This window comes from Capsaspora owczarzaki, assembly GCF_000151315.2.
Source record: "Capsaspora owczarzaki ATCC 30864 unplaced genomic scaffold supercont2.10, whole genome shotgun sequence".
Classification (NCBI taxonomy): domain Eukaryota; class Filasterea; order Ministeriida; family Capsasporidae; genus Capsaspora; species Capsaspora owczarzaki.
In genome coordinates, this window is record NW_011887301.1 from 310,603 (window position 1) to 329,620 (window position 19,018).

Genomic DNA, 19,018 nt, shown 5'->3' on the forward strand with positions numbered 1-19,018 from the left:
TGCGAGGGCGAGCGCGACGACCCGTGCAGCACTGAGCTTGCGACGTGGCACCGCGCCAAACCACCACCGCACGCCCACTGTCATCCTTAACTCTGGGGGGAAATGAGGACTTGGTGAGGAGATGAGTACGAATGAGGATGAGGAGTGACCGACCACGCTGCAATGCGTTGTTCAATACAGTTCAATTCAATGCAATAGAAAGCGAGCTCTTTTCTCTGCTCTTCTCTTCTCAGCTCTGAGAAAGCGTAATATTATTATTCGGCAGTTTGGCTGTTTTGTTCAAGTTTTCAGTCTTGAATTGTTTCCTTGATCTTAGTCCCCAACATTATGCTCGAAGCACCTCGAAAGCGAGCGCGGGACGAGGACGATGACAATGATAGCGCAGAGCAGCAACGCCAGCGCCGCAATCCACACGACATAGCCTTAGACAATAATGACAATGATAATGACAATGTTAATACTGATAGCAGCGATGATGAGGACACGATGGAGAGTGATGCGATGCGCAACGCATGCTTTGCTCCAACGTACGAGCAGTCGAACGACCCGGCGCCGACCAAGCACGCGCCGCTCGAGACACCTCACCAAGACGATGCTGCTGGCCAAGCGGACGAGGGAGCCATGGCCAGCAGGCAGCAGCACGCGCGGCCCATCATCTTGGGCGCTCAGACCAGGCTTGCATTGAATCAACTCAATCCGCCGCCGCCTCCTCCGCCGCCGCCTCCTCCGCCGCCGCCTCCACCATTGGAAACAAGCAACAAGAGCGATGACCAAGATGAATCAAGCGAAGGATCTGGCGAGAATTCGACGGACGACGAATCGGACTCGGATGAAGAGCTCGCAATCGCACGAGCGCAATTGGCTGAACAGCGCGCCGCGGAAGCGCAGCAGGAGCAACATCAAGAAGCGGTCGATGAGAATCCAGATGCACCGGAAGCCGAGGTCAAGTCCGATCTCGGTCCGGAACCGTCAGAGTCGGTGCCGGAAACTCAGACTTTGGTCGAACGTGCGTCGCCTCCCCTGAATATTCCATCGTGGATGTTGCCGCCGAACGACGTGGTTGCGCTGCCGACTCAGCTCAAGGAACTCGAGATTATCGAGAAGACCGCTCGTGCCGTTGCCGTGCAGGGAACGCAGCTCGAGATTGTCATCAAGACCAAGCAACGCAGCAATCCGCTGTTTGGCTTTTTGTTGTTTGATCACCCGCTCAATCCGTTCTACAAGCACCTGTTGCAGTTAATCAAGGGTCCATCCAGTGAAGCCAATGCGTTGCAGAAAGGGCCGCAGCAGGTCCCAGGACCCGTCGCTACTCCCGTGCTCCCTGCTGCTTCCGTTTCTGCCTCGTCGACAGGAGCGTCTGGCGTACCACATTTTATGCAAGCTGCGAGATTGCCGGTGGTTGCATTGGCTCCCCAAGTGAAACCCCTATCAGCACCAGCACTCATCCCAACTACCTTACAATCCGCAGCAGTTCCCGCTCCAGTCCAGCCTGTTCCATTGTCCGTCAGTGCACCTCCACTACCGCCGAGCATGGACGACACTCCGCCGCCCCACATTCTCGAAATCGTTCGCAAAACAGTGCCATTCGTGGCGCGAAACGGAATTGAGTTTGAGGCCACACTCTCGTCCCGCAATGCAAACGACGCCCGCTTTGACTTTCTCAACCCATGGAACCCTTATCACGGCTACTACCGTCGAGCTCTCGAGCAAGAGATGCGGCACGCTTAACGACCGACCGGGGCGTGGTGGTGGTGGAGAAGAGGCGTTCGCCCGGACGGCGCTGCTTTTCTCGTGCGTACCTGAATGGCGTTGAGTCTTTTGAGCGCGTCGACGCTCCTGCTGAGAGAAGCCCCAAAAGTACGGTTTGAACGATTCCATCATCCGTGCATCTTTGCGCCGTCCCCTGTGGCCAGCAAGAAGCGCGCGCTGTTCCGTTTGTGTCTGGATCCTGTTGCAGTGGTGGTGTCGGATTCGTTGTAACGCTCCATTGTTATTCCTTTCTGCATTCTGTCTATTTGTATGTGCACTGCTATTATTTTGTTCCCTTGGTTTTTCTGAGCACTTTCGACGGTCTTCACTCTTTCTTCTGACCTACCCCAACTCCCTCAATTTCTCTTGTTATCAAAAATGGCGAACGCGCTGGAAGAGCTCGCTGACTTTCTGAAGGACTCTCGCTCGCTTGTGCGTGCGCACGCGGTGGACACTGTGGCTGGACTGACGGCGTCTGCGGACGGGCTCGAGTACATTCGCGCCTACCCGCGGCTGGCTGACGAGCTGCTCGCGCGGCTGTCTGACGCCGACCCTGGCATTGCGCGCGACGCATTCAAGGCTGTAGTGAACATGACTGGCGACCGGACGCTTGCCCAGCGGACGATCGACGTGCCTGGGCTGTTTGCGCACCTCGTGGCGACCACGACCGAGCCAACGTCGCTGTTTGCCGACCTCGCCGCAATGGTGCTGTCCAACCTCACACGCAACGAGCTCGGCTGTGGCAAGCTGCTCGGCACAAACACGCCCGAGGAAGGCCAAGCGCTGTACAAGCTCGTCGACGTCTTCTGCAAGGGCGCCTTCAACCACAACCCGAACGCATCGCTCAACTTTCTGGCTCCCATCCTCGAGAACGTCTCGCAGTCGAACTTGGGACGGCGGCTGCTGGTCGACCAGGAGCGCGCAGTGCTGCCACGGCTGCTCACCCACCTCGAAAACCCAGACCGCGTTCGTCGCGGCGGCGTCGCTGGCATTGCCCGCAACTGCTGCTTTGAAACGGCGGCGCACGAGTATCTGCTCGGCGAGAAGGTCGATATTCTGTCATTCCTGCTGCTGCCGCTGTGCGGTCCGGAAGAGTTTGACGACGAGGACATGGACGGCATGCCCGATTGCTGCCAATATCTCGACAGCAGCAAGCAGCGTGAACCCGAAGTCTCCATTCGCCGGCATCTCGTCGAAGCCCTGTATCAGCTGTGCGCCACCAAGCATGGGCGAACAGTTCTTCGCGCCAAAAAGGTCTACCCCATCATTCGCGAAATGCACAAGCACGAAACGGTGAGCGGCAGAGCTTTTGCTGTGACTGTTGTGGGCGTCGAGGGAGGGGACTGGGGTTCAGAGAGAGAGACAGAGAGACGGGGAGAGAGATTGTGACTGGTATTGCACCCACTTGGTTGAAGCACTGCAACACTCATTGGTGTGTTTTCTTGGTTGTTTGTTTGTTTGTGCGTCTCGCCCTGGTGTCGCCGCCTCTCTTCTTTGCTCCTCCAAACAGGATTCTGATCTTGACAAGGCGTGTGATCATCTTGTGCAAGTGCTTGTGGGCGAGGAGAGCGGACATGAGGACTTGAAGCAAGTCCCGCTGCCCGAATCCTACACTTCCAAGCTGGCCGAGCAAGTACGGCCCACCACTTCCATCGAGGACGACAATGACGACGATGCCATCATGGTTGATGATCCATCTCTCTTTTGAGAGCACGAATCAATGTTGTAGTACAAGAGCTGTTATGATTTTAATAGAGATGGGTTTTTTTTGGTTCAGTGTTGCAAAGCTTCAGTCAAATATTAATCACAAAGTCTCCACAACGCAGCCCAAAATAAACAAAAATCATAGCACCAAGGCTATGCTCACAGCTCTGAATCACGACGCCGGCCTTGGTAGTGAGCCGCCTCGTTCTCGCGCAGTTCGGCGAGCGAAATGAAGCCGTCGCCATTGGCATCGACCTCCTTCCACATGTGTGCTACGAGGGCATCCACGTGAGCCGGGTTGTTCTTGATTTGCCCGCTGATCTGCGATGCAATGATGTGCGCCATCTCCGCGCGGTTGAGCCTTCCGTCGCCGTCCGAGTCGTGCACACGAACCAGCTCTTCCACTGTCAGACTCGCTCCTCGCGCGCCGTGCTCTTCTTGCATGTGTCTACTCCCAAAAACCAAGCATTGTTGAGTACATTATGGGGAGCTCACGTATTGGCGCTGCTTTTGGTTCCTTTGGGAGCTGGTTTCTGACCTTCGCCCGGCACCTGCGAGATCGCCGCCGTCACCCGGACGGTGATTGCCTGCCGCTGCTACTTGGTGAGTGCCAATCAGCAGCACAAGCAACGAAATGCAAACGAGCGCTGCAAATTTGCTCTGCAATGCCAACATTGGAAAGAAGCCGAGAAATCTGGCAAAAACGACTGAGCGGCACATGAATGAAAACACCCTCTCCCTCCATGAATAGGCTACGTGAGTCTTGGAATCGTCTTGAACTGTAACGCAGCGGCACTTTGATGTATGGCTTGCTGCGTAGTTTTGCGCAAGCGATCCCTTTCCAAAATGACTCCGTTCTTGTTCAGCCTGGCTCTGTGTGTCGACGCGCCGCATTAGACCGACTCCATCATCTTCAAAGTCCCATTTGCCCCCATTTGCATTATTCTAGGCATCGGAACTGTCAGAGGAGCTGTCCTGCGCACGCTGCATTGATTCTCGCGCGAATCTCCGGAGACCACTCGTTGCACAGCTCTGCAGCCCTCGCTATCTCTCTCCATCCGATAAGTCCAGTCCTCCCCTGCTTTTTCCATTCCTTCTCACGAAACTGTCTTTCTGCGCAAACAGGCCTGTGGTTCATTGCAAGTATTCCACCTCAATACGCGTATGGTTCAACTTTACAGAAGGCGAGTGAAACTTGAATCTTTTGAACACTCAGAATGAATGAAAGGAAGCTGAAGCGTGGTTTATTGCAAACAGCACATGTGAGGTTGAAAAGCACCAATCGACGACTCTTCAAGTCCGCAACACACACACACACACACGATGAAAGTTTGACTATGAAACAACAGTCTCCTTTTTTGTTTTTTGTTTTTGTGAAAGCTCTTCGAATGCTGTTCTATGAGAGTATGACTGAGAGCCAGCGCGAGCTGTACGACTGTTTCAAGAATGAGAAGGATTCCGCTCTAAGGTGAGAGTAGGCTGCATTTCTCGGAACAGTGTGATAGCGCGTGTGCACTCACGCAATTGGAGAGACAGCGTGCACGACTTTGAGTTTGGCGAGGTCGAAGCAGAGGTGCTTGCTGAAGGGCTCAAAGTGAACAAGGCGCTGACTTGGCTCTAGTAAGGCATGACTGTTGCATGTGATTGGGCGATTCAGAAGAGTGCTAACTGATGGAGGGGATGGACAGTCTGTACGAAAATCAGCTTGGTGACATTGGAGCGCAGGCAATCGCTGAAGCACTCAAAGTGAACACGACGCTGATCAAGCTCAAGTAAGGCATCTCACTTTGACTGATGCATTTGAGTGGGTGATTCAGAAGAGTGCTCACCGATGGAGGGAATGGACAGTCTGCCAGAGAATCAGATTGGCGAGGCTGGAGCGCAGGCGATTGCTGAGGCACTCAAAGTGAACACGACGCTGACTAAGCTCAAGTAAGGCATCTCACGTTGACGGATGCTTGCAAATACATGATTTCAAGCGAGGGCATTCGGAGTGCTCACTGATGGTGGATGGGATGCATAGTCTGAGTTGGAATCAGGTTGGCGATGATGCTGCCAAGGCATTCGCAGAGGCACTCAAAGTGAACAAGACCTTGACTAGGCTCAAGTAAAGCATCTCAATGAATTGGTGCATGGGAGTGGGCGATCCAGAAGAGTGCTCATTGATGGAGGGGACAGGCTGCACCAGGTTCAGATTGGCGATACTGGAGCGCAGGCGATTGCTGAGGCACTCAAAGTGAACACGACGCTGACTAAGCTCAAGTAAGGCATCCCACGTTGACGGATGCTTGCATATACGTGATTTCAAGCGAGGGCATTCGGAATGCTCACTGATGGTGGATGGGATGCATAGTCTGAGTTGGAATCAGATTGGCGGTGCTGGTGCGGTGGCAATCGCTGATGCACTCAAGCTGAACAAGACAGTGACTACGATCTAGTAAGGCATCTCACTTTAATTGATGCTCGTGAGGGGGTGATTCAGAAGAGTGCTCACCGATGGATGGGATGCGTAGTCTGAGTGGGAATCAGATTGGCGATGCCGGAGCGCGCGCGATTGCTGAAGTACTCAAAGTGAACACAACGCTGACAGAGCTCGGGTAAGGCACCTCACTTTCATTGATGCTTGTTAGTGACCAATCCTGCAGAGAGCATTCAGAGTGCTCACTAATGGAGGGGATGGACAGTCTGAGTGAGAACCAGATTGGCGATGCTGGAGCGCAGGCGATCGCTGAGGCAATCAAAGTGAACAAGATTTTGACCAACCTCGAGTACGAGGCTCAGTTTGACTGATGCGTAAGTGAGTGATCCAACAGAAGGCATTGAGAGCACTTACCGATGGGATGGACGGACAGACTGGGCTGGAATCAGATTGGCGATGCTGGTGCGCAAGCGATTGCCGAGGCAATCGAATTAGGAACGACGCTGACTAGGCTCAAGTAAGTTGCCGTGTGCTTTGCTCGTCTCGGCAGGATTAGCCGTACATTTGGCACCAAGTCATCCAACTCACCATTTGGCCGACAGTATATGGTATAATTGTATTGGTAGTGCTGTTGCTCAATTGATTACAGAGGCAAAGAAACTCAATTACGCCGATGTCTATGCGTAAGTTGGTAGTTTCGAGATTAGTTTCGAGATTATGGAGTTGTCGTGCTGACGTCTTTATTTTTTTTTTTTTCATCGCTTGTTCGTTGCACAGCGACAGTCAGTTCAACCCTCTCGTACTGTCTTTACTTCCACGATTAGCAAGCGCCGAAGACACTCAGACCGTGTTTTGCTTGCTGACCAGCGGACTCGAGCTGGAGAATCAACGCGCATCTCTGCCAGCTCTCCCAGCCGAGATTGCCGAGCTTATTATGGACGAAGCGCACTACTGGCAAGGCGTGCAGCACATCAAGCGATCGCAGTTTGATGATGATACGCCCGACGATATTCTCCAAGTCACCGTGCCTCAAGGCGTCAATGGGAATTCAATCCGTGTGAAATCGATTCAAGTGCTTCGGGACAGCCGTACACTTGACGGCAGCATCGATGACCGCGGCTTTGATTTGATTGTCCGAGATGAACAAGGTGCTGTCCAACACGAATGCTCGGCGAAACCAACTGTCGTCGATTTGACCCTCGAGCTTGCGACAATCTGGCCAGCGAGTCATCCTGTCATCCGACAAATGCGTGAAGGTTGGCAAGTTCAAGTTCGACCCAGCAAGTCTCCCAAGGATGCACTATTTGAATCGCTCTATGTCGGATATGTCTAAAGGGCAGAGAACGCCGTTGTTTTGTTTTGTGTTGTTTTTTCGAATACATGCTGAACGTTCCCGACAGTGTTTGGGCAATCCTGAGTGTCAACCTTCTTGAGAGATGAGACAAGAAGCCTCGATATGAACACAGGCTGAAATGCAATTTGTTGCTTGTCGACCGATTCACATTGCTTCGAGCAAGATGCACCACTGGCGCTGTCGTATCATGAACACACAGCGTTTCCAATGTATTCCGATGCAAATCCAGCTCAGTCAACATTTGCATTTCATTTTATTTTTTCTCTCTCTCAATATCCCTTCTTGCAACAAGTCAGCCATGTTGAGCATGACCACGATCGCGCGCGTCATTGACGGTCTCCCTTTGGCCGCGTCGACAGAAGACGACCAAGTACGCCAGCTCAACACACCAAAACACCTCCATCCAATTCCGCTCTTTTATGTTATTGTTGCTGTTGTTGTTGTTGAATTGCTTTCTTGTTGTGTTATTTGAGCTGTTGCGTGTAGGCCAGATGAGTCGAGTTGAGGAGGCTGAGGTGGAACAGGTCCCAGAGTCATCCGCACTCAGCGCCCCCCCCCCGCAGCTCAATGCGCATTGAAGCGTTCACTCGAGTCGTTCGTGCTTGTTGTTTGACTGTCGACCTGGAGAGCCTGGCGCCGTGCGTGGATGGAGGGACTTGGGGCTTCATCTACGACTTGTACCAAACTCAACTCAACTCAACTCAATTCACATTGCCTGCTGGCAGACCGGACGAGACCTGCAGGAGTACAAGACGCAAGCCAAGCAGCTATTCAAGCGTCTGTCTGACGCGTCGCCCACTCGTTGCTCCATCGAGTCGGGATCGTTCGTCTTCCAGTAAGAAAACGAAAGCAAAATCTTTTTGTGTGCAGCACCAGTCGCGCCATACGTTGGCGATTGAGGCGTATGGCAATGTGTGTTCAGATTGTCTATGGCAGACGATTGGCAGAGTCTGACCCCGGGGGAGGGGGTGCTGATCGCGTTCGTTCAATCTGAACAGCACAACTCATCGCATCACCCTCTGTCTGTGTACGCTCATCACCTTGTAGCTACATTATTGAAGATGGCGTCTGCTTGCTGACGCTGTGCGAGCCATCGTACCCGAAAAAGCTCGCGTTCGCCTTCTTGGAAGACATGAGCCGAGAATTCCAGCAAGAATACCGAAACGAAATTCACACCGCCTCGCGTCCGTATGCCTTTATCTCGTTTGGTAAGTTGTCCATCGCATGCATCAGTTGTGTATGGGATTATCATCGTGGTGTTGGCTGGTTGGCTGGTTTCTTCTCAATCCCTGGAATTCTCATCCTCCCGAATTTCTTCTCAGACACCACCATTCAGCGCCTTCGAAAGCAATACTCGGATACCCGCGCGGCTCGCAACGTGTCAAAGTTGAACGACGACTTGATGGACGTGCAGCGCATCATGATCAAGAACATTGACGAGGTCATTGGCCGAGGACAAAAGCTGGATCGTACGTCACGCTTCTGATAGCGGTTCCTCTTTGACACTCAGGCTTGAATTTGCGAAAACTCTAACTTGCGCGCGTCACCTCCGATACAGAAATTAGTCAAGTTGCCGGACACTTGTCTTCAGAATCCAAAAAGTACGTCAAGGACGCCAAGTGGCTCAACATTCTCGCCATGTTCCAAAAATACATTCCGATCATTGGTGTCGTGGTGATTGTGCTGTTGGTGTTGTACTTGCGTTACGTTTGGTTCCACTGAGACACTCCGGATGGTCTACAATGTTGATGGTGTTTTTGATACTTTGTTCTTGTTCGCTTTGTTGGTTTTTGTGAGTCAAACGTGGTAATTGTCTTTGATACGAATATGAATTTTAATCAGACAAACAAAAGCGGTACAACGAGCTGTTCAACGTGAAAAGCGAAAAAAAGAGTTTCAGTAGTCATCTTCACCGAGGCCGTATTGAGTGCGGCCGGCTTCAGAGTACCAGCCGGCAGCGCGCTCAAAGCCGTTCTTGCGCTCTTGATAATCTCGGATGGTTTGCATGATTTCCTCGCGCCTGTTGTGCAAAAGTAAAGAGCAAAAGTGAGCAACTTCCTTCTGATGCAAGCTTAGCGAACGACTGTTCGAAACGTACGTGTTCATCACGAACGGACCGTGCTGCACGATGGGCTCATTGAGTGGCTTGCCTGCAATGAGAACAAAATGGGCCGGCTCCTGTGAGAGAGAAGGGGAGATCAAACCGAAAAGTGAGTGTAGCGTAAAACTGAAAGCCTGATCAACAGCAACAACCGCCTTCCTTACGTCTTTCGTTGAGAAGGTGACTCCGTCTGCCGACTCGTCATTGTCGAGCAATACCGTGTGGAAGGGCTTCTCCTCAACAGCCTGTAAATTCCAATCACGCAAATCAAAAAAGTAAGATGTCGTCGTCGTTCACGGCAAAGCACATGCCCGCTCCCACTGTCATACCACCAGTCACAACGCTTACACTATCGGCGGGGCCAAAGTACGCCTTGCCCGAGATGGTGAAGGCAAAGCCATTCCAGCCTTTTGGAATGGCTTGGTTGAATGACGAGTTGGGATCAAGCTTAAAATCGAGATACATGGTCGGTGTGCGCGTGTACACGGCGCTGTCAATGTCCATGGACGAACCCGCAATGACAGTCACCGTCACGCCGTCCTTGGTGGCGACCGGAATGTCCTTTTTGAGGAGCTCTTGGTAGTTTGGCTCAATCATCTTGTCTTTGCGAGCCAGGTTGACCCACAGTTGCAAGCCCACAGACTTGGTCAGCGGCACTTCACTGTGGACAATGCCTCTACCAGCCGTCATCCACTGCAAGTCGCCAGCGTTCAGGACGCCCTTGTGGCCGGCGAAATCCTCGTGTGCGAACTTGCCTTCGAGCAGATACGAGACGGTCTGAGGTCCAGAGTTTCCGCATCCATCCAAAAGAGCAAAAGATCAAATCAGTGGTGAGCTTCTTTGTTTTGGTTTTCCAAGTCGATCAGAAAACCGCATCTCAGACTTGGCACGGAGATTTCTTTTTTGGAGCGGATCGCGACAACAACAAAAAAAAACACACAACGGTTGCGTGCTTACCTCAAAGCCGCGGTGGGGATGGTCTGGGAAGCCTGCTGGAGGAACGCCCGTAAAGTAGTCCAGCATGAGGAACGGATCGAGGCGGCCGAGCTCGGGGCGGCCAATCGAGCGACGCACGCGCGCGCCAACGCCTTCGCCTTGCTCGACGCCGAGGATGCTCTTGACGACGCGGCGCGAGAGGAACTTGATGGGAGTGGAAAGAGCAGCAGACATGCTTGGTGGTTCAGTTGCTGGAAGTTGAGAGGAGGAGGAGCTGGCCGTGTTTGATGACTGAGGCAAGATGGATGATGGTCGCGCAATGCCAAGTAGAACAGCGAGGATCAGGATGATGATGGCGGCTGTTTTAACGAGAGGCAAGGACGCGGTGCTTTTGCTACTACTACTACGACTGCTGGTGCTGGTAGTGCTGGTGGTAGTGGTTGCGGGAGCGGGTGTCGCTGCTGCTGCAGAGTCGGGTTGCTTGTTGGCGGAGGATATTTTTGTTGCAATGCGAACGTTGGATTTCTTTTTTTCGGCAAACCTTCTCTCTCAGACAATGAGATTAGCAAACTGAAGGATGAAGAAAAAAAAAGGAAGAGTGAAAGCAAAACAAGCCACAAAAATTGAAGAGTGAAGTGCGTTAACAAATGTTGAAAAGAGCCGTTTTTTATACCAATCGCGGAAGAAAAGCTGTCGCAAACAAAATTGCTGAGAATGACGCGAGCCGAGAGATTTCGCAAACCACGGATCAAAAGCGAAACGGAAGCTTGGACGAGCTGCTTCTCGTTGATTCTATCAGTGCGGATGAACGAGGTTTGAGTGCGAGACGGTCAGGGCAGAAAGACGAAAAGGCGCACAATCAACGCTCGTTGGCCCGCCTCGACAAATTTTGAGGGAATTGGATGGTGATCATTGTTTCACTGGGCTCATGGACTGCGTAAAAGTAGAACCAGTTTTGTTTTTTTCCTTTGTTATCAATCAATCGGCGTCGCCTCAGAAAACAAGATTCAACCCGTTCGCTTGATTCACTTCAATAATTTCGACTCGATCTCAGTCTCTTTTTTTTTTTTTTTTTTTTTTTAAGTTTTAGTCGTTCGTTCGGCTTGCTTTCTCTCTTGGCAGATGGAACCAGCCGCAGCGCCGAGTGCACCAGAACCGGCTGCCGGCGCCGCAGCACCGCACATCTCACAGTTCATTCCTTATGGGATGCCTGGATATCAACCCTCAGCAATCCGGCGCGCGACGCTCGAGCAGCAGGCGCTGTTGAATGCCAAGCCGCCAGAAGTCGTCCTGCTCGAGCAGGCGCTCAGCTCGTGTGTCGTCCACGGAATGATGGCCACCGGCGCAGGTAAAACAAAAACAACTACAACAAAAACCAACTGAAACACACGACACGAGGAACGAAAGCGTGAATCGAAAGAGAGAAGCGGTGGTCACTTTGACGGCACATGTGTGAATGTACAGTGCGGTTCCGGCTCACTCACTCACTCACTCAATCACTCACTCACTCACTCACTCAATGTGCTCGTACATGAACTGCATGGATGGATTGATGCGATGCTTGCTGGTTGGGGTTCCTGCCAGGATTTGTTGCCGGAGGCGCGTTCGGTTTGATCACTTCGGGCATGGATCCAAACATCCTGGGCACTGCCGATCGCCCAACAGCCCTCAAGCCGCGAGAAGTATTCCGCGAGATGGGAAATAGAAGCTGGACTTTTGCCAAGAATTTTGCTCTTGTCGGTGGACTGTTCGCGACCAGCGAGTGCTACATTGAAAAGGTAAAGTTCGAATGTCTGCACCAGTTGGCATAATGCTTTAAGATAGTCTGTGTCACTCAGTGAATTGGAATTGCCGGGTGAACATTAGTACCGAGGGAAAGTGGACATCTACAACAGTGTAGGATCTGGCTGCTTTGCTGGTGCCGCAATGGGCTTCCGAGGTTTGTTTCAATCTTCCATGGTTTGCGTTGGTGCGATCACCAGCGTGCATACTCACTGAAATCCATGACGGTCGTCATCTCTGATTGCGTGTGTGACACTTTGAAATGTCTGGAAACTTAACAGCTGGACCGCAAGCAGCTGCATTGGGATGTGCAGGTTTCGCCGCGTTCTCGGCTGCAATCGATTACTTTATGAAACATTAACAGCAATGTCGATCAGCGGTGGCCGAAATGTCAAAGAAAACTTATTAAAGAAACAGTGTATTCTAGAAAATAGTGTTGTTAACGAAATGGGGTAGGGTGGGTTTGGGGGTAGAGGGAAAAGTGCAACCAAAGCTCTGATCGTTGAAGCGCGCAAAATCCAACAAACCAGCAGCGCAACACGTTGAACAAGAGCGAGAACAAGGTCGACCCCGGGGAAACTAAACGCTTAACAAATAAAGACGTGCGAGCCCCAAAGCTCGCTTGTCGAAATAAATCATGGCAGCAGGACTTTGGGAACTAGCTGGAAGAGAATTCCACGCGATGCATCAAGCTCGTGCTGGGTGGGAGGGTGATGGTGAAGAACGGTCCCGGTAACACCTCGTGTTGTCGTTTGAATGACATCGGTGGTGACAGGCCGGACCCAATGGGTGTACAGCGAGAAAGCGCACATGTCGAGGTGCTTGCGGAATCGCTTGTCGCCGTAGATGGAATCTTCCGGATAGAAGGAGGTGTGAGAAGCCAGCTCGCTCAGGGCATTGGCTGCTGCCGTGGCGCCAGCCGAAAGCAGACTGACGGCATAGTTGTGTGAATCTACATTCAGCGAGGAGCGACTGCCAGCAGCACGATGAGAGTGCTCCCGGTGATGCCGAATGGGACGAAGCGCGTGAGGAACGTCCAAATGCTCGCCAGCGCCGCCCGTCTCACCTGGACCAGCCTCGTCGAGCAAGGAAGGGGCAGAAGGGCTCGAATGCCGCCGACCACGTCCGCGAGTAAACTTTTTGGTGCTGGCGGCATCGGCAGGCGCTTGAGCGGACTCGGGAGCCGAGTCCACACCCGCGAGATTGACCGAGCCAACAGAGTCTGCACGCACGCCAATTTTGGCTGGCCGGACGACCATCTCCAACCCAGTGTCTGTGTCAACCTCTGGAAGCGTTGACAACACTGAGGACGAGGGAGAAGGAGCTGCTGCTGCTGATGCTGCCGATGCTGCTGCTGCTGCTGCTGCGCTGGCTGCAGGGGTGGTGATAACAAGAGCAGGCTGCTGCTGCTGGTGCTGTTGCTGTTGCTCGTTCGCCAGCTGGTGTGCTCAGCGCCGACTTCAATTGCCGGTCGGGGGAGGAGACGGTGATCAAGACGTCTGCCTTCTGAACCACTGCATGCTCGGGGTGAATCGCCGCAGAGACGCCATTGGGCGCGGCAGCAGAAGCGGCGGCAGCAGCAGCTGTTGCAATGTTGGACTCGACTTGTTGCAAATCCACGCCGCTCGCCAAGCGAGACAAGGTAAACAACGAATCGTGCGAGGATGCGGCTGACAGGGTGGAAAGCGAAGCGGAGGACATGTTTGGAGTCAAGTCGGAGCCGAGATTTCGCCAAAGAGAGCGAATCATCAGCACACCGCGAGCGAGAGCACGCAAACGGCGTCGTCGATGATGGGGTGTCTGGGTCGCAGAAGCCGGACTGGAGGCGGCAGAAGCGTCGGGCACTTCGGGCGCAAATACGGTGGGAAGCGCGGTCGTGCTGGTGGTACCGCCAGCAGCGAACGAAGCGGCAGTAGCGGCGGCCAGCTCGGGGGATTGGTAGAAGCGCAAAAGCGGGCGATGCTCGTCGTTGCAAATCCAAGGATGCTCAAGCGCTTGACGTGCCGTCAGACGGCGACGTGAGTCGACGCAGAGCAAGCGCGAAACCAGGTCTTTGGCCTCTTTCGAGACGCCACTCCAGTACGAGCTGCTCATGTCAAACTGCCCTCGGCGAATCGACCGCATCAGAACGAGGCGGTTGGAGTTCCAGAATGGTGGGAAGCCAACGAGGAGTGTGTACAGAATAACACCACACGCCCACAGATCGACAGGGTGGCGGTAGCCCGGAGCGGTCGCGCTCACGGTGCACTCGACAGCTTCGGGCGAGAGGTAGCCGGGAGTGCCGCAAACCTCGCGCAGATTGCTGGCGCCGTCTGGCAAGATTTGGGCCAAGCCAAAGTCGGCCACCATGACGCGCAGGTCGTTTGTCAGCAAAATGTTCTCTGGCTTGAGATCGCGGTGAACAATATTGTGGTGGTGAATGTACGCAAGCGCCTGAAGAATTTGGCGCATGATTGTACGAGCCTGGTCCTCAGGGAAGAAGACGACTTCTGCCAGCTTGTCAAAGAGCTCACCGCCCTGGGCGAGCTCAAAACGAGGTAGCAAGACTTGGCCGTGACAAACACATCTTGCAAGCGCACGACGTGTGGGTGGCCGCCGTCTTCGTTCAGCTTCTTGAGAATGGAAATTTCAAGTGCAATTGCCGAGTTGGCATCGGGGTCGTTCTGCGGCCGCTCGATGATTTTCACAGCGTATTCTTTGCCAGTTTTCCGATGGGTGCATCGCTTGACAACCGAAGAGAGACCGTTGCCCAGGACGTCCTCCGTGTTGTAAAAGTCGCTGAGCTTGTTTTCAGTCACTTGCAGCGTAAAGCGTGGGACGTCAGAGTCTGTGCCTGGCTTTCGACCATTGTGGAAGGCTGCGTTCAAGGACGACGAAGAAGGAGCGGAATCGAGGTAGGCCGAATATGCACTAATGTTGACCACGGGGCTTGGAGCGTGAAGCCCGTTGGGCAGGGCTCCGTTGCCGCCACCGGGTTGCAAGTAGCCGCTGTTCATAAAGTCAAAGTCCAGTGAATCGAACGCGTCGTCGGGGCTGAAGTGAGGCGCAAATCCGTTCCCAAGACCACCAGACGAGATACTGCTGGTGCGGCTGTGAATGTGGTGGTGGTGGTGGTGGTGGTGGTGGTGGTGGTGTTGGTTGTTGTGGTGGTGCGGTTGGTGGTTGTCCGCTGGGCCAGGAAGCGACGGAAAGTGGCAATCGTCGAGAAGCGAAGGGGACGTGCTGTACGGCCGAAAGTACGGGCTGTTGGGATCTGGCTGGGGTCCGTACAAGTACTGCTGGTTTGCCAGATGCGAGTTGCTAGCCGAGGCGGTGGAGGCGATGGACTGAGTGTCAAAGTCGACGCTCTGGCGGCTGCAATTGTCTGCTAAATAACCGCTGTTGCCACCCCCAAAGTGCAAGTGGCCTGGTTGCTGCGCGAGAGAGTGCTCGGATGTCGCGCTGTAGTTGCTACGGGTGTCAGAGTCAAAGTGCGAGCCGTGCACGTCCGAGTTGAGGGAAAACTCTGCTGGCGATGGGTCGTGGTGTGTGGCAGGCTCGTAAGACCGATGGTGTTGCTGGGATTGGTGGTGAGGATGATGGTGACGATCGTCCGCAAGAGCAACAGTCGAGTGATGGTCGGTCGTCAAATGACTGCTGCTGCTGCTGCTGCTGCCAAAGTGCAAATCGCTGTCACCAAGTGTGTGATGGCGCTGATAGTTGACTACCTGGCGGTGCTTTTGATAGAGCTCCTCAAAGTGATCCGATTCGTCGTACGATGAGCGACCGCCAAGGAAACCAGAGTGCGCGCTGTCCGCAGCGTCGTGGTTGTCTGTGAGCCGGTGGAGCACAAAATCCGAAAACTGGCCAGCCTCGGCGTCTTGGTTGAAGATGACCGTCCGGTTGTTCGGGTCGTCCGAGTCCGAGTCAGAGTCGTTGCTCCCGCCACCAAAGCGATAGGCGAAAGCGGTGCTAAAGTTGTCGATTGCGTCTGGGCTTGGGCTTCGAGGGAAGACGCCGTTGCGGAACGCGTTCTGCGGGACGCCGATGCTGTCAGTGAAGGACGACGAGTACTCGGTGCTGCTCGAGGACGAACCTAGTCTGTCTGCGGGGGAAGGGCAGACGGTGGTGTCGAGGTCGTCGAGGGAGTCACGCGCAGAGTGAGAATGCGAGGACGAGCGGGCTTCTCGGGCAGCAGAGGCGGCGGCGGCGGCGGCGTTGTTGGCAGATTCAGCGACCTCAGCAGCAATGACAGCGGCTGTGGCAGCGAGATCGACCGAGCGAGAGCTTCGGGCTGCGATGCGATACGGAGCAAAGCGTGACGAAAGCAGCGCCGAGGACGAAGGCGACGCAGCAGCAGCAGCAGACGATGCGGCAAAGTCTGGTGCCGGGGACGACGGGGGAGTGACTGGAACGGCGACTGCAGCAGCTGTGGCGAGGGGCAGAGCAGACCGTGCTGATGTTGAGGCGTGGGCAGCGGCAGCAGCGAGCTCTGTCTTCAAGTGGGACGCGACCTGCTTGCTGCACGCGCCAGGAAGGGCGATGGCGAGCGCAAAGAAGGCTGCAGCGACAGCGGCGAACGGCGGGTAGACTGACTTGTCCTCAGCAACGACGGAGGAAGAGGAGGAAGAGGAAGAGGAGGGTGGCGATGGCGTTGGCTCAGCTGTTGTTGTGGTTGTTGTTGTTGCTGGTGACTCGAACGATGAGGATGGAAGAGTGGGGGCCGCGTCGTCGCCCGTGTCCGTGAACGTCGAGTGAATACTAATGCTGCTAGTGTTGATAGTCGCAGAGATGGATGGCGTGATGAGCGCGGTGGTCGGAACGGGCTTCGTGGGCTGACAGCTGCCGTCCTTCAAACGTTCTGCTGCTTCTTCTACGGCTGCTGCTGCTGTTGCTGCTCGCTCTGTTGCTTCTACTGATGCTGCTAGTGTTGCTTCTGCAGTGGGTGCCGTGGATGCCGTGATGGCGGCGGTGGTCGTGCTCGTGTTCGTTGCTGATAGTGGTGAGACTGCGAGTTGTGAACTTGGAGGTAGAAGGAGGGACGTATCGCCAACCTCCGACGGCACGGTTGCTGGGCGAGCGCTAGCACCAGACACGGTCAGCGTTGAATCAGAGTCAGCAGGCACTATTACTGCTGCTGCTGCTGCTGTTGGTGTTTGGGGCTGTTGGTGCTGGAGCGCAGTGACAATCGAGGCGAATGAGGAAGACGAAGAAGAAGAAGAGGCCACAGAACCAAAATCAGGCACCGTGGCGCTGCTGCTGCACTCGGTCGTCCCTTCGCCACCACCAGAGCGACTGCTGCTGACACTGCTGCTGCTGCTGCTGCTGCTGGTGCTGCTGGTGTGGTTGAGACTGTGGCTGCTGCTCAGACTGCTGCTCAGACTGCTGCTGCCGCTGCTCGTGCTGATGCTGCCGCTGGTGCTGATGCTGAGCAGAGAACTGCTGCGAACCGCAGAAAAACAACCCGCAGGCTGCTGGCAGAGTGGCTGTGGTGGCTGGAGCTGGCTCAGTGGCGTCGGATGCTGCTGATACTGGTGCTGATGGGGATGGTGGTGATGAGGATGGGAATGGACTCGGAGCGGAGACGACGACGACGACACGGCAGTCGCGAGGAACGAAAGCGGAGGCGCCAGCTTTGAATCAAAAAAAAAAAAATCACAAAAAAAAAAAAAAGAATCCGGTTTTTTGTGGTGCGCTTTGCTTCCGTTCTCTCTTTCTCTCTCTTGTTGGTGTGCGCTCGATTATTTAGCAGGCGATGCTGATGCAGAGATGGACGGTCGTGTTGCTTGGGAGCTGTGTGTGGGCTGCAATCGAGGTCTTCTTCGTCATGCAAGCCAGCAAAATTCACACCACACAAAAAAACACAAAATAAGATAAACGACAAAAATACAAAAAATACGAAAAAAAAAAAAAAAAGAGTGGGTTTCTGTTGTGTTTTTGGCTTGCACAGATCAATCTAAAGCTCCGCACGCGTCCCTACGACAGGACGAGGCCGATGCGGATGATTGTGGGGATGGTAATGAAGGTGTGTTTTGGGGGGTGTGTGTGGATGTGTTGCGGAAGTTGCGTCGAGTTGACAGCAGTTGAAAAACCGACAACCGGCACAACGCACAATTTGGATGAACGATGGAAGAAAATTGGGTGAGCTCGCGTAGAAATCGCTGATGCTTTGGAGCGATCAAAGGGGAGTGATGTGCGGTGCAATGGTGGGAACTCTGAGATCCGACGTGAGAGGGGGTGTGTGTGCTGAGGGCCGAGATGGCCGAATTGTTGCAGAAAAGCCGAATGTTCGCAAATGTTGACAGCAGCAAAAACAAAAAACACCGATCACGTCTCGCGTCTCGCATTGAAATTGCTGCTGATACATGCTATTCTGCAGAGCTCGTAGAACCACTCACGCTTTTAAAAAAAAAAAAAGGCAATGAAAAGCAAGGACGAACGGATTGAAAGGAGAAACAAAAGAAGGAGCGGCGCACAAAGAGAAGAATGAGAGCAAAGTGCGCAAAGCGACCGACATGTGAGAAATTGGTCAGAGATTGGCTGACGACGATGCAGCCACCGTCGACCAAGCGACCAGGCGGTTGGGTAGTCGAATGAGGCATCAGAGTGGATGTAAGAGTCGAGGACACACAGGCCGCGGGGGCCTTGGGACGAATTCGCTTTGAGGGGTGTCAGCCTCCTACCTCGAAAACCGCGACTCAACCCCGCTCGATCAACCGCCCCCTTCGACCGGCTGATTGCAGCCCCCAATTTTGCCCCCCCCCCCATTTTTTTATTGTTTCACCCAGCCACCCTTGCGACAATGAGAACGATCAAAGAACCAAGAGGAACTGAGGAGATGGCAACCCTCAAGTCAGTGATTTTGAAAATCTTCACTGAACGGTGTCGTCTGAGCACGGTCATACTCGGATCTCCCAGCGGGAGAGCACTCCGAGAGCACAGTCAAAACTCGCTGATCGTACGCGAACGAGAGTGCGTGTAAACCGAGAGGACA

At 53.9% G+C, this 19,018-nt stretch overlaps 8 protein-coding genes across 9 annotated transcripts; 5 read left to right on the forward strand and 3 right to left on the reverse strand.

Moving 5' to 3' along the window:
* Positions 1-300: 300 nt before the first annotated feature.
* CAOG_05903 (hypothetical protein) lies at positions 301-1,945 on the forward strand. The gene has a single exon (XM_004345443.2). It carries the CDS (start codon positions 328-330, stop codon positions 1,726-1,728), a length of 1,401 nt encoding a protein of 466 aa, XP_004345493.1. The 5' UTR covers positions 301-327; the 3' UTR covers positions 1,729-1,945.
* Positions 1,946-2,035: 90 nt separating this feature from the next.
* Positions 2,036-3,512, forward strand: CAOG_05904 (hypothetical protein). The gene is made up of 2 exons (XM_004345444.2): positions 2,036-3,042; positions 3,260-3,512. The coding sequence occupies exons 1-2, from the start codon at positions 2,128-2,130 to the stop codon at positions 3,455-3,457; spliced, it is 1,113 nt and encodes a 370-aa protein (XP_004345494.1). The 5' UTR covers positions 2,036-2,127; the 3' UTR covers positions 3,458-3,512.
* A 100-nt stretch (positions 3,513-3,612) lies between these two features.
* On the reverse strand, positions 3,613-4,128 carry CAOG_05905 (hypothetical protein; the record flags this gene model as incomplete). Its single annotated transcript, XM_004345445.1, has 2 exons — positions 3,613-3,901; positions 3,992-4,128. The coding sequence occupies 2 exons, from the start codon at positions 4,126-4,128 to the stop codon at positions 3,613-3,615; spliced, it is 426 nt and encodes a 141-aa protein (XP_004345495.1).
* Positions 4,129-4,817: 689 nt separating this feature from the next.
* Positions 4,818-7,269, forward strand: CAOG_05906 (the record flags this gene model as incomplete). 2 transcript variants are annotated; one of them, XM_004345446.2, is made up of 12 exons in its annotated part: positions 4,818-4,921; positions 4,990-5,073; positions 5,142-5,225; positions 5,302-5,385; positions 5,477-5,560; positions 5,632-5,715; positions 5,807-5,890; positions 5,967-6,050; positions 6,138-6,221; positions 6,306-6,389; positions 6,475-6,555; positions 6,650-7,269. In XM_004345446.2, the coding sequence occupies 12 exons, from the start codon at positions 4,842-4,844 to the stop codon at positions 7,203-7,205; spliced, it is 1,473 nt and encodes a 490-aa protein (XP_004345496.2). In that variant the 3' UTR covers positions 7,206-7,269. The 2 variants fall into 2 exon arrangements, with proteins under 2 accessions (XP_004345496.2, XP_011270583.1); XM_011272281.1 differs by lacking the exons at positions 5,477-5,560; positions 5,632-5,715 and having other exon boundaries at positions 4,842-4,921.
* Positions 7,270-7,468: 199 nt separating this feature from the next.
* On the forward strand, positions 7,469-9,084 carry CAOG_05907 (hypothetical protein). The gene is made up of 5 exons (XM_004345447.2): positions 7,469-7,596; positions 7,952-8,061; positions 8,274-8,434; positions 8,549-8,695; positions 8,785-9,084. The coding sequence occupies exons 1-5, from the start codon at positions 7,525-7,527 to the stop codon at positions 8,946-8,948; spliced, it is 654 nt and encodes a 217-aa protein (XP_004345497.1). The 5' UTR covers positions 7,469-7,524; the 3' UTR covers positions 8,949-9,084.
* Positions 9,085-9,122: 38 nt separating this feature from the next.
* On the reverse strand, positions 9,123-10,497 carry CAOG_05908 (pirin-like protein; the record flags this gene model as incomplete). Its single annotated transcript, XM_004345448.1, has 5 exons — positions 9,123-9,246; positions 9,325-9,404; positions 9,492-9,572; positions 9,676-10,104; positions 10,285-10,497. 5 exons carry the CDS (start codon positions 10,495-10,497, stop codon positions 9,123-9,125), a joined length of 927 nt encoding a protein of 308 aa, XP_004345498.1.
* Positions 10,498-11,300: 803 nt separating this feature from the next.
* On the forward strand, positions 11,301-12,478 carry CAOG_05909 (import inner membrane translocase subunit Tim22). Its single transcript, XM_004345449.2, has 4 exons — positions 11,301-11,611; positions 11,848-12,041; positions 12,130-12,202; positions 12,327-12,478. The coding sequence occupies exons 1-4, from the start codon at positions 11,386-11,388 to the stop codon at positions 12,404-12,406; spliced, it is 573 nt and encodes a 190-aa protein (XP_004345499.1). The 5' UTR covers positions 11,301-11,385; the 3' UTR covers positions 12,407-12,478.
* A 202-nt stretch (positions 12,479-12,680) lies between these two features.
* CAOG_05910 (phosphorylase kinase) lies at positions 12,681-18,626 on the reverse strand (the record flags this gene model as incomplete). Its single annotated transcript, XM_004345450.1, has 4 exons — positions 12,681-13,484; positions 13,558-14,478; positions 14,559-17,657; positions 18,501-18,626. 4 exons carry the CDS (start codon positions 18,624-18,626, stop codon positions 12,681-12,683), a joined length of 4,950 nt encoding a protein of 1,649 aa, XP_004345500.1.
* Between the last annotated feature and the right edge of the window lie 392 nt (positions 18,627-19,018).

What these genes read in the sequence shown, in the direction of transcription:
- CAOG_05907 (XM_004345447.2), top strand. Translation starts at nt 7,525, where the DNA reads ATGTTGAGCATGACCACGATCGCGCGCGTCATTGACGGTCTCCCTTTG. An exon ending in CGTCGACAGAAGACGACCAA is followed by an intron (nt 7,597 to 7,951) that starts GTACGCCAGCTC and finishes GCCTGCTGGCAG; the next exon opens with ACCGGACGAGACCTGCAGGA. An exon ending in GTATGCCTTTATCTCGTTTG is followed by an intron (nt 8,435 to 8,548) that starts GTAAGTTGTCCA and finishes ATTTCTTCTCAG; the next exon opens with ACACCACCATTCAGCGCCTT.
- CAOG_05904 (XM_004345444.2), top strand. Translation starts at nt 2,128, where the DNA reads ATGGCGAACGCGCTGGAAGAGCTCGCTGACTTTCTGAAGGACTCTCGC. An exon ending in AAATGCACAAGCACGAAACG is followed by an intron (nt 3,043 to 3,259) that starts GTGAGCGGCAGA and finishes TCCTCCAAACAG; the next exon opens with GATTCTGATCTTGACAAGGC.
- CAOG_05909 (XM_004345449.2), top strand. Translation starts at nt 11,386, where the DNA reads ATGGAACCAGCCGCAGCGCCGAGTGCACCAGAACCGGCTGCCGGCGCC. An exon ending in AATGATGGCCACCGGCGCAG is followed by an intron (nt 11,612 to 11,847) that starts GTAAAACAAAAA and finishes GGTTCCTGCCAG; the next exon opens with GATTTGTTGCCGGAGGCGCG. An exon ending in TGCCGCAATGGGCTTCCGAG is followed by an intron (nt 12,203 to 12,326) that starts GTTTGTTTCAAT and finishes GAAACTTAACAG; the next exon opens with CTGGACCGCAAGCAGCTGCA.
- CAOG_05903 (XM_004345443.2), top strand. Translation starts at nt 328, where the DNA reads ATGCTCGAAGCACCTCGAAAGCGAGCGCGGGACGAGGACGATGACAAT.